Source organism: Phoenix dactylifera, chromosome 7 (assembly GCF_009389715.1).
Source record: "Phoenix dactylifera cultivar Barhee BC4 chromosome 7, palm_55x_up_171113_PBpolish2nd_filt_p, whole genome shotgun sequence".
Taxonomy (NCBI): Eukaryota; Viridiplantae; Streptophyta; class Magnoliopsida; order Arecales; family Arecaceae; genus Phoenix; species Phoenix dactylifera.
The window spans coordinates 1,185,360-1,197,785 of NC_052398.1; the positions used below are offsets into that span (position 1 = coordinate 1,185,360).

Genomic DNA, 12,426 nt, shown 5'->3' on the forward strand with positions numbered 1-12,426 from the left:
TTTCTCTACCCTCCAAGAAGTCTATCTCCAATCCCCCTTTCTTGCTGATGGCCCAGCTGGATCAGGAGTAATGTGAGGGAAGGAAAACCAAGACCAAAACCAAAAAAGAGAAGGGATGAAAGATAAGAGTGGCTTCAGACGTGTATGAAGCCAACCAAATCCCTCCTCTCTCTTTCTCTCCACCCAAAACAAAACTACTGTCCCCAACTTCCCAAATTGCCCCTCTGCAGGCCAGGAAACTCTCCACCTCCCTTCCATCAAGGGGGAAGACTCATAGCCAGCTCCTGTTCCCGTTTTATAAGGGGCCTTTGCTTCCTTTTGGTCAGCCTCCCGGAGGCCTTAGGCGACTGGGCCGGCCCTGCTGCCTGGGTGGGGTGGACCCCTGTCTGTGAACTTCCAAAGAACGAACTGAGAGATGCTCTGCTTGACACCCTTGGTGCCTATCCGATTCCGACGACATGCCTTACGAGACCCTTTCCACCATCTTCAGATGAGGACACTGATGAGCTGGCTCATCAAACATCATAGAATAACCAAAGAGAGAAGGTGGTTTTGGCGGGCCATGCAGATTTCGGGAACAATGGCTGTATCTTTTACACGAAAGAAGGAATCGCCTTCCTTCCGTGCGGAACCCACGCAAGGGAGGATCTTAATAAACATCCGGTTAGAGTTGTTGTCTCAATCTCTTCAGTCTTGCATGTATGTATGTACCTACCTACCCTCAACACGTTTTTTTTTTTTTTATTTTCCTTTATTTTAAAAGCCAGGACGTAAGCTCGTCAATCTCTCGATAACCCTCACGTTGCAATGTGTATGGTTCGAGAATCATATTGCAGCCGTGCGCCCAAGAATGGAAGCACCGACCAATACAAGGGAGCCTGTTCTCTTTGTGGGACTTCCGCTCTTGCCTTTACCAGCTCCATTAGCAAGGCCGAAATCTTGAGATCATAGAATTTATGGGGGTAAAAATGATGATAAAAAAACAAGGCATGGAATTATAATGTCTCAAGGCGATAGTTGAAGCAAAAGATGAGGTCTCACCGAGGCTTCCATTGCAGAGTTAGCAGGCTCTGCCTGAGATCATCATCCCAGTGAATCCTACCTTGCTGCGAATTGTGATGTTTCCGGACTTGACAAAATCATTATTCAAACGAGCAACAGCAGGATAATAAGCTAGACTTTTTCTTTCCGCTCCAAGTGCAGCGGCTCTGATGATATTGTGCCCCATAAATAAAATACACACTTGCCTCGAATGAAACCTATTTAGGTCATGGCCATTGCCCTTAACACTGAATTTTCCCCCCCCCCCCCGCATTTGCGCGCTTAGCGCAGCTCACCTGTCCTCCCTGCATTCATCGTTGGAGTCCCAAAAAAATACATTCCTGAAGCAAGCATTGGCTCCAAATTCACTAGAATCTCAGGTTGAAAATGTCGGCATGTCACAGCAATGTCAAAAATAGTTGAACAAATACACACAGCAGAAGATTCTCTCTCTGGTATCTGATTTGCCATACAGTCCATGAGATTCCAGAATCAGCCTCGATCATGATCTCAAACCTGCAACTCCCAGTGGATGGGTCCCTGTTTGTGATGGTTGCTAAGTTCGAAAATCCACAAGCCACATCATCCTGATCGTTCTTCTGGTAATAACTGTTGAATGCATATGAAATGTTCCCTCGTGCATCCAAATCACCACATGAAGTCTTATATCCAAGGCTGGTGCAGTCCCCATTCGCGCATGCATAGCTCGCGCTAGGAGCGATCCTTGAATCATCGAGATTGACTGAAGGCTTCAAGACACACCACTTCTTGTCCAGATACTTGACATTCTTGGCCCTTGCTAAAGAACCTGAGTTCGTCGTCCTGAGATTAAGTTGATACTTGGGCAACCCATCATAAGTAAATATACCCCAGTGCCGCTCAAAATTTCCTGGCTGGATGCTCTTTTCATCCTCATCGATGAAACTAAAGAGGTATACATCAATAGGTCCTGGTCTCATTGGTGTGCCCTGCCCCGTTGCAATGTGGGTCATGAAACCCTGATTGAATCTTTGAGCATACTGAATATTTGCATTCATGTCCCCATCCGTGGGCCAACCAATTTCACCAACAATGACGGGGAGATTTTCAAAGCCATTCTTCTTCAAGGCCCATATGAGAGTATCATGGTTTGCGTCAAACATGTTGTCATAGGTTGCCGAACCATCAACAACAGGAGCCGAGGATCCATCAAAGAAGGCATATTCCACAGGAAAGTTGGGGTCGCTGTAGAGGCTGATAAAAGGATAGATGTTTACAGTGAAGGGAGCAGCATTGTCGCTGAGGAACTTGACGATAGCAAGCATGAGATCGCGGATGTCAGAGCGGAAGTCCCCATCCGAAGGTCGGCCACTTGATGATTGGTAGACATCAGCATTAAGGGGAACGGTGACTTTAACTTGGCTGCTCAGACCCGCTTTTACGAGGGCACCTTGAATATTTTGGAGGGATGGAAAGGTTGATTGCAGAAAACTCCCATTATAAGTCTCCAAGAAAGGTTCATTTCCAACAGCAACGTACCTATTGACAAACAAGAGAGCAAATTTGGTGGGTAAGTGAAGAATTTATGACTCTCTCTATAGAAGCTTCAAAGACAAAATATGCTCAGATATAACAATAAAGGTTTGCTGGTCACAGTTGGCATCTAGACTCATTTGCGAAATTTCCTTATGATAAAACCATTTTTTCCCTGAATGTCGGGAAAGAAATAGAGTAATGTTAGTGTTCCTGTATCATGCTTATATGTTAAGCATGTGCCTTGATTATATACTTCCATGAAGACTACAGTCAAGAGACTGTCTTCCAAAGAATGTAAAAAGTTTGGTTTCACCTTGACAGATGGTGAATTTGAACACTGAGATGAGCTTTGGAAACTGCATTTGTGAGTATAAAAATTAACTGATAATTGCAAAAATTGGATAGATATAGTATGGCTCTAAGCATGTAGAAGCAAGAGGATGCACAATATCACCAAACCATTTAAAGATGCAAACTACATGGAGGACAATGAATCTACCATTTCCATCTTTAATGGACCTGACTTTTGCAACAATGGATCAACATTGAAATGTTTGACCAGGTAATCTATATATGAAACATATAATTGGCTGCAACATTAACTGCCATTGGCTGCATCAATGCATATGATTAAAATAATAATAATAATAAATCACAGAAAGATTTCCTCCATTACCCACACCAACATTAGCTGTAGATTCCTGCAGTGTCTTGGAATATTAAAGGTTCAGCGTTGAGATGTGTTTTGGAATCACACCATATACCAGAGATGCCGAGGTCATGGCAGAGTTCAAGGGCATTTTTTGGACTGTCAAGTTGATAAGGTTTCAACAATTCTGACCGTCAATTGATAAGGTTTCAATAATTCAAACTGTCAATTGATAAGGTTTCAACGATGTATCACGACAATAAGCCTAATACACAATCTTTCAATAATTAATAAGTTTTAAATAATCCTAATACACAATGTTTCAACAGCCATACGTTTGTGAAGTAGAAATTCTGTTATAGGAGTATTGGATGCCAAGGCAGAGTCGAGCACCTATTGATAGTCCCTACTATGAAGCAATGAGGCCTTTTTCTTGGTTTGGTAAGAAAGAAGAGGAAGACAAATAGAAGATTCAGTCTTCATGTTCAAGAGAAGTTTTATGAGAGGGTTAGATGAGAAAGAGTTGGAAAGGAATAAAAGTGATGACAAGGGACAAAGACCGGTCTTAGTAAGACGATGATTTGTTTCAAATGGTCTTTTCAGTCATACCTTTGTGTTCCAACATTAAGGTATTCTAACGTATCTCTTTCCTTAAATTTGTGCAGGATCTTTTTAGATTTCTTCTGGTGATCCCTTCTTGTTTTTGGGGTCTTAATGGGCATTCTTTGATGTTTTTCTCAACACACCAAAGGACTGAGGAGGTGAATTCCTGGTAATGGAAGCAAAACTTTTTGTTTTCAGCAATTAAGAATTTAATATAGCTTTGTTCTCACTTTATACAGTGGAATCTGTCTTGGGAAAAGCCTAATTAATTTTATGTGAATCAAAGAATAACATAAAAAACCTTATTTATGTTATGACTGATTAACTGGGTCCTGTTCGGTAAAGTTTTTATTTCTTGTTTTTGTTTTCAAATACCAAAGAAGAAAAATTAACTAATCTGAATAACATGTTGAGTAACATCCTTTTTTTTGTATTTAAACTTTTCATAAAAATCAAACTTTGGGTAGCATTTTCTTTCCAAAAAAGTGAAAACAAAAGGCAAGAGTAGCCGGGTTTACATAAAAATTATATTTAAAAAAATCCACGTGGTATTTCATATAGAAACAGAAACAAAATATGACACCTTTACATTGCAGACTTTTAGTTCCTTGCATTTTTTTTCCTTTTTTTAATCCTGTGTTGTTTGGTTCCAATGGGTCAGCTCTTTGGCATTTTGCTCCATGACTCAAGGCAAATTGTCAGCCAAGATTCTTTTTTCCTCTTTTCCTTTGATAGCTCAGCACAGAGGCTTAATTGCGCTACAAAACGAGGGGTACCCAGGACCTGCAATATGAAAAACCAAAGACTGATGGGATGCACAGCCTTGAGGATTCGACCCCCTTAGCTTCAAAATGTGACATCAGAAACATGGACTGACCATACACAGTATAGTAGAACCTCAGAAGTGGAAGAGCAGAAATAAGAGAGTTTGTGCCGCAGCAAAAGTGGCCAAGGAATCATGTTGCAAAACCAATTGAAATGACACTAGAAAATGCACAATTAGTAATGGTCGCAATCATGGAGAAGCACCATTTTAGCTCATATGTAAGAGAAACAAGGACTGAAGCAAATGAGAAGGCAGGTTTGCATGCAAGATAAAAATGGGTGTACCAAGACGGGCTGTCTTTTTTTTGTTTGATGTAAACAAGACGAGACATGTTGTATGTAGGCCTTAGTTACAAGATAAAATGGGTGTACCAAGATGTGCTATGTCATGTGTGAGCCTTGGTTGGGACAAAGGACACACAGGAAGCTGGCAGACTTAGTAAGGAGTAAAACATATGAGGAAAAGTTGACCAACAGAATGTAGGTAGCCTAAGAATGAAGTGTCCATGAGAGTTCACTAGAAACAAGCCAGAAAGTTAACATCAGTGATACTAGAGCCTACACAACAAGCACCAACTAATGCCAGAGTTATTGAGTCTTTCAACGAATTTCTAAAGTAACTACAGCAAATCAAATGCATGGTAGGCAAGGACCTAAAGGATGTGCCAATGAAGATTGTTCATAGAAAGATTGACCATCAAGCCTGAAGATCAGAATAGCTATGACCCCAAGAAAGGAGAACAACATGAAGAAATAGAACAACAACCCAAAAGTTTCAAGTGATGAGACAATGTATGACAACTAATTGAAAACAAATGCATCGAAGGCAAATTAATCATGGGTGGAATGCAAGAAAATGATGTATAATACTAAGTTATATTTCACATAGAAAAGGTAAACATGGGCCAAAATTAAGATGATCTGAATCAAGACAGTGGAATCTGATTGAGTTTTGCTGCATAAGATGCTATTTGGCATAATTAACATTTGCGACATGTGAAACAACATGAATCACATAAAAAGGTGGCAGTGCCCACTTGATTAGCAGTAAATATGGATGGAAAAGAGATGTGGAGCTTATGAGAATCATAAGGTTAATGTAAGATGAACCCAAGGAAAGTAGCTATCGAGCAAAAGGCTCAAAGTGCTTCTCAAAGGGTCAAAGAGTCTTGTTTCATGGCTGTTATCAACCAAAGCTTATATATATACATATATCTCAAGAAAAAAGAAAAAAAGCATCCAGGAAAATGGTAAGATACAGCAGGCAACCGGTGTCACTAAACATGCCATACTAAAAGTGTAATGTTAACTCACCAAAAGTCTAACAGTACTCTGCATGTTCTTAATCGAGACATGGGACATTTCTTTTGTGACATTTCATGTTGTCTTATTGAAATGAAGGTGACTTTGGTCGCTTTTCTCTCAAAAAAGGATCCAGAAATTGGGAGTGTAAGACAGAAACATGCAGGACAAATTGTCAAAAATATCAAGAAGCGCTGGGATTGAGAAATTGGGCTGAACTCAAAATAGCTGGCTTAATAGAACTGTAATTCAGTTTTAAGATGTTCTAAAAATTACAAAAATACCACCAACAAGTAATGACGCCTTTAGTTTTGAATTAATTTAGTTTCTATGTTGAGTTGGAATATATCTGCTACTTGGCTTCAGTCGGTAGCTTCATAGTACTGGTGTGCCTTAAATTGAGTAGGAAAATAAAGTCCTGTAGAGCGAGCCTATGTAGGACAATAAAGTATTAAATTGTTTTCCTTGTAAGAATAGGAATAGAATGGGAGCTGGTTCTTGGATTATAAAAGTTCCCCAAGCTGTGAAATGATGGACATCAATTATGGATCGATAAAATATTATTTCTTTTGCTTTATCTCTTGCGAGTCAAAAGAAGAGATCTAAGAGCTTTGAGGGAATCCAAGTTCCTTTCATTTGGATTCATGGATCAAGCAAAGAGATGATGATCTCTTTGTTTTTGTTCCATTCATTTTGACTCATGGATCAAGCAAGGAGATGATGATCTCTTTGTATTTTTTCAAGAGAACAGTGATCCTTTTCCACTACTCCGGTGCTTGTGCTGCGTCAGGTGACATTAGAGTAGCGCTCTTCCTCTGCCTGATGGCTTCCAAAAATAAGAATAGCAGCGACTTTCGACAAGAAACATGGATATCATTCCAGCTAATCAGTATGTGACGCGGGACACGATTAACACATCCATTGAGATGATTTAAAGATCACTTCAACAAGTGATTGATGGGTCAAATCAACTTCATCTGCAGACTTATGTATGCCCTATGACCAATGATGCTGCTCACGACTGGGTGGATCACGATCAGGGGCATACGCAAAATCACCAAATTCAATCCTATAAAGATGATTTTAACGACGAAGAGATTGATGAACTTATTTTTCAAGGAGATGCTACACAAGGAAAAATGCGAGACCGAGAGTATGGTTTACCCTACCGGTATGTACTAGCCCATATCGAGCATATACCATACCATACTGGTACCGAGTCTCGGTACGTTGAACCAACCCTCATACCAGGCATATGAACACTATACCAGTATGATACCGGCATGGGATCCAGTACTGAGATGGTGAACCGTGATTGAGACTATCACATGAATATTGATAATCCTGCTTTCAATAGAGAGACAAATATTGAAGATTTGCTTGATTGGCTTGCTGAAGTTGAGAGACTCTATATATATATATGGAGATTCCTAAGTCGAAGAACTTGAAACTTGTTGCCTACAAATTGAAGCATAGAGCTTCAGTGTGGGAATGGCTATAATTGGAGCGTATTTGGCAACTAAAAGCCCCTAAGGTACAATTTTTACCAATTGACTATGATCAATTATTTCAATAATATCACAATTGCAAGCAAGGGAACTATAGCATGAAAACTTATGCAAAGGAATTCTTTCATTTGGCTTCGTGTAATGATTTAATTGAGACCAAGTCACAGCCAGTTGCTAAATTTATAGGTGAATTGGAGTCTATCATCCATGATAGGATCTCTATTCAGCCTATCTGGACAGTCAACTAGGTAATCAGGGCCGTAACTAGAGTAGAGGTGCAGCTAGAATGGCAATAAAACCAATCAGCAAGTAAAGTTATTGCAACAGAATCTTCGCGTGAGATGCCACAAATTCAGAGTCTTCATATCCCGTCAAATTATTCTGCAGTCAAACGGCAGGATTTTGCGCTAAAAAAATCCTCTTTTGAAATACACACACACACACACACACACATATATATATATATATATGTGTAAACCGTGTCAGAGATTAATAAACTTTAGCAGAGTTATACAAAAGTTGATTAAGAGGTCTGAAGAAAGAGGAACCTGATATTAACTCCACCGTTGATGTAGTCGGAGACATTTGCCTTGACCCAGCGCTCCGCGGCCTTGACGCTCGTCGCCAGCACTGCGAGCATGTCGTTGGGGATGCCAACCATCACCTCGAGCCCGCTCTTCCTGAGGGCATTCATACTCCCTTCCTCCGCGTCAAACAGCTTCACCTTCTGGAACCCATTCTCCCTGAGCATCCGCACCACCACGGAAGGCGGCAGCGGGTGGCTCGTCTGCATCCCCCAGTTGGCACCGATCCCACTCACGGCGACCACCAGGCACAGCCAAGAAATCACCCCCAGGACCGGCGAAACCCACCATCCCCTACCCGTCGCCATAGCCCTGGAATCCGCTTGCTGGTTCGCAGAGACTCGGGTGCAGATCGCCTCTAGATCCACCTCGTACGCTGCAGACGCCTTGCAATGGCTGTCGACTCCAAGGAAAAAGTTGGGCGCTGATAAAAGTCTCGACAACTACCAACAAATCTTGGTCCAAGAGACCCCCTCAAAGCAACCTCGAGCAAGAGTCACAACCACACCACTAATCGCAGGCCCTGGATGCGAAAAAACAATGAAATGAAAGACAGCAGTCAACTTTTTTTAAAAAAAAAAAACCCGGACGCATTCTAGTAAACCAGAAAGAAAGAAAGAAAAAAAAAAGATGAAGAATAAGCTGCAAGAAGCGAGATGCCAAAAAAAATAAAAATAAACTCAAGAAGCTGATTCAAGAAGGCTCGGGAAAAAGGAGCTCTTTGAGATTCCAGAAGACACACTAAAAAAAAATGATAAGGGGCTCATCAAGACAGGGTTGGCGACATGGTTTCTAACCTCCAGCCTATCTCTGAGGCGGCGGTAGTGGCGATGGTGGAAAAGAGTTGCATAAAGATGCAGATGAGAGAGAGAGAGAAAGAAAGAGGGACGGAGGAGATCGGCCTTACGCACCAGTGCTGTCCTCGGAGACGCAGACAAATGGAGTGAGAGAGAGAGAGAGAGAATGCAATATTGGAAAAGATTCGCGACCACACCGACCAACCCGAGCCGCTTGTACTGCTGCAACAGGGGCCGGATTAGGCCCCGAGAAAAAAAAAAAAGGTGCTGTACGGTAACAGCGCCTTGCAACGGGTGGCTGCATCCCTGAGTCCCACCTACGCTGGCCTTTCTTTTTTTTTTTTTCTTTGTTTTTTTTTTTTTTTTTTTTTTTGCTACGAACACGGTCGCTTTTTTTTTTTTTTTGCGCTAATACGAATGGATCATACCTGACGGGTACGGATACACCCAATAAAGTCAAAAAATAGGATACCTCGGAGTGCCAAAGGCAGCTCCCCATCTCCAGTCCACAAGGTATCTCCGGAATGGCGAGCTACATACGCAACACCATTGGCTTCACGGTAGATATGCTTAGCCTGAAAGGCCCATCCATCCCTCGCCATAGTCCATATGTCATAAAGCAATGGGTGGTCACTGACATCACCCATAGGACCCTCTCGGATCCAACTGATAACGGTGGCTGAATCACTTTCTAGGAGGATAGACCTAGCCTGTAACACGCACCGGACATGTCGAAGGCCCGCTCAGGCAGCTCTCAGCTCCGCGCTCGGAACCGAGGTGTCAAATAAATGACCTAGCCTGTAACATGCTGGCCTTCTTCGGGACTCGGCCTGGTTCACAATGCAAGGAAAAGATTCGAGGAAGAAAAAGGCTACATTTTCATCCACGAAAGTGAAAGGAATTCCTCTAATTAGACCACGGAAAAGAGAGATTACATAAATATCCACACTTAAGAGAGATTACAGGAAGTAAAAGGCTCTTCCTCTCTCTTCTTTTTTTTCTTTTTTTCTTTTTGTGTGTTTTGGGAAACCAAAAGGCTCTTTTCATATCCTTCTGCCGAGGTATCTCGACAGCGAGGCGGGCAGCAGGGTGCCTCCCCGTATTTTAAAACGGGGGACGAAGATAAGCAGGATAGGCGAATCGGTGCGAGGCATCATCATCCTTCTTCGATCCGACGGTCACTGGACCCGATTTTCTTGTATGTAACGGGTCAGGGCCGGTGATGGGGAGCACAACCCGAGCCTCGCTCTCTCGCTGCCGAGTCCGTCCATACCTACGTCGGGCTCCCTTAAGTCTTAAAAATTTTTATTTATTTATTTATTTAAAAAAAGGAAAAATGTTAATTAAAGTTGTCTGGCTATCTGAGCTCCCTGCAGCCCGCACCCGCTGCGTTTATTTTGACGGCAAACTTGACGGCGTTAGGATCCCCCTATAATTCAATAATATATATATATATGATTAATATATAATAAAATTCAACTATTTCAGGCCTGATTTGATGGATCATGCAGCGATTTACCTTCTACACAAGGGACTAATACTGTTACGAGGGAACTTAGCCACCATGCCCTACGTGACCGGCACGCGCGCCCAGGAAGACTACGGCTGCCCCTTGATCCAGCAATCCGACCTCGGGTCGGATATCTTCGGCTCCGCAGCCCGACCCCGAGTCGGCTGCCCCTTGATCCAGCAATCCGACCTCGGGTCGGATATCTTCGGCTCCGCAGCCCGACCCCGAGTCGGCTGCCCCTTGATCCAGCGATCCGACCCCGAGTCGGCTGCCCCTTGATCCAGCAATCCGACCTCGGGTCGGATATCTTCAGCTCCGCAGCCCGACCCCGAGTCGGCTGCCCCTTGATCCAGCAATTCGACCTCGGGTCGGATATCTTCGGCTCCGCAGCCCGACCCCGAGTCGGCTGCCCCTTGATCCAGCGATCCGACCCCGAGTCGGCTGCCCCTTGATCCAGCAATCCGACCCCGAGTCGGCAATCTCTGACAACAACAGAGTGTTCCCCTGAGGCACGCCGCGGCCCCCTGCTCCACTACTCCCTGCAATGGCCGTATCCGGCGCTGTTCCACGATCCCCTGTAACAGCCGTACAAAGCGGAGCTCCACTACGCCCTGCCATAGCCGTACCCAGCGCTGCCCCACGACGCCCTGTAACGACCATGTCAGTGGCAACCCCATCGCGCCACACGATGACCAATCCCCAAAAAAACCCCCCAGCCGCATATATGCGGCTGGGGGGGAAGGGGGAGGGTAAGCAAGATTTTCCAGAGTATCATCTTACCTGCTACCTCTCCTTCTCCTTCGATCTTCCCTAACTTGATCGTCGGAGGGCCTCCACTACCCCGGTGGTGGTGCGAGGCTTGCTTGCAGGTTTCCCGGCGGAAGGCGGAGCGCAACCGAAGCAATTCCAAGGGAACCCCGTTCACACCGCTGTGCCAATCGTTCTTGGTTTGAACCCCCAGCAACAGTTGGCGCTAGAAGGAGGGGCCTGGATCTCAGAGCGATCGTAATGGCACGGCGAGGTGGTCGTGGAGCTTCCAATGCTTCCGGTCGCGGGGCCTCTCGCGCCTCTGGCCGGAAGGCCGCTGCATCTCCAACACACTCTCAGCAACACTCCACCTCCCCACCGCCCGTTCAGACGGTCGAAGCCGCCCAGTTCGACCAGCTAACCCAGCAGGTTCGCACCCTCGCGGAGGCGGTGCAGAATCTGCAGGGTGCGATGTCCCGGGCGCCGCAGCGGGCTCAGGAGCCGCCGCTGCCTGAGCGTTCGCCTGTCCTCCTCAACCCGCGCTCCTTCCTCTCCCATGGGGAGGAGCGCCGGCGCAAGGAGGATTCTCGAGCACGCTCCATTCTGCCGGGACCTTCCCACCGGAGCTGCGCGGGGTCCGAGAGGCGGGCCCGGGCGCGTTCCCAGACCCCCCAGTCCTCGAGGAACCCGCGCTCCAGCCGGTCCCCCTCTCGCTGCTCCTTGTCTCCCACCCACCGGTCGTGCTCCCTGGACCGGCGGGTGGACGATCTCCATCGACAACTCCAGGTCCTGAAGGGCCATTCCAAAGATCCCTTCGCCGACTTAGAGATCTCCTCCCAGCCGGCGCTTGCCTCGAGGATCCTGCGGACCCCGAATCCGCCGGGGTTCAAAATGCCGGCGATCGAGCCCTATGATGGGGCGGCGGACCCGCGGGATCACGTCAAGAGTTTCAGGACCCTTATGCTCCTCCACGGAGCATCAGATCCCCTTCTCTGCAAGGCTTTCCCGGCAACCCTCCGTGGCCCGGCGAGGGCATGGTTCGCCGGGCTGGAGGCTGACTCAATCCGGTCCTTCGACCAGTTCACTCGCCTATTCGTCACTCATTTCGCCGTCAGTAGCCGGCGGCGACTGGTCTCCGACTCCCTCTTTGATGTCCGGCAAAACGAGGGAGAAAGCCTGCGGGATTATCTTACCCGCTTCAACAGGACTACGCTGGAGGTCCGGAGCCTGAGTCAGGAGGTAGCTCTTTCAGCCCTGAAGCGTGGCTTCCGGAAGGGCAGACTCACCTTCTCCCTGGACAAACGCCTGCCGCGGAGCTTCCCAGAGCTGTTGTCTCAGGCAAACC

The 12,426-nt window shown here is 45.5% G+C and overlaps 1 protein-coding gene across 2 annotated transcripts; it reads right to left on the reverse strand.

Moving 5' to 3' along the window:
• Nucleotides 1–1,164: 1,164 nt before the first annotated feature.
• On the reverse strand, nucleotides 1,165–9,028 carry LOC103715563 (glucan endo-1,3-beta-glucosidase 6-like). 2 transcript variants are annotated; one of them, XM_039127861.1, is made up of 3 exons: nucleotides 8,939–9,028; nucleotides 7,992–8,550; nucleotides 1,165–2,559 (listed from the first exon to the last, which is right to left on the reverse strand). In XM_039127861.1, exons 2-3 carry the CDS (start codon nucleotides 8,333–8,335, stop codon nucleotides 1,440–1,442), a joined length of 1,464 nt encoding a protein of 487 aa, XP_038983789.1. In that variant the 5' UTR covers nucleotides 8,336–8,550; nucleotides 8,939–9,028; the 3' UTR covers nucleotides 1,165–1,439. The 2 variants fall into 2 exon arrangements, with proteins under 2 accessions (XP_038983789.1, XP_038983788.1); XM_039127860.1 differs by having other exon boundaries at nucleotides 8,825–8,966.
• Between the last annotated feature and the right edge of the window lie 3,398 nt (nucleotides 9,029–12,426).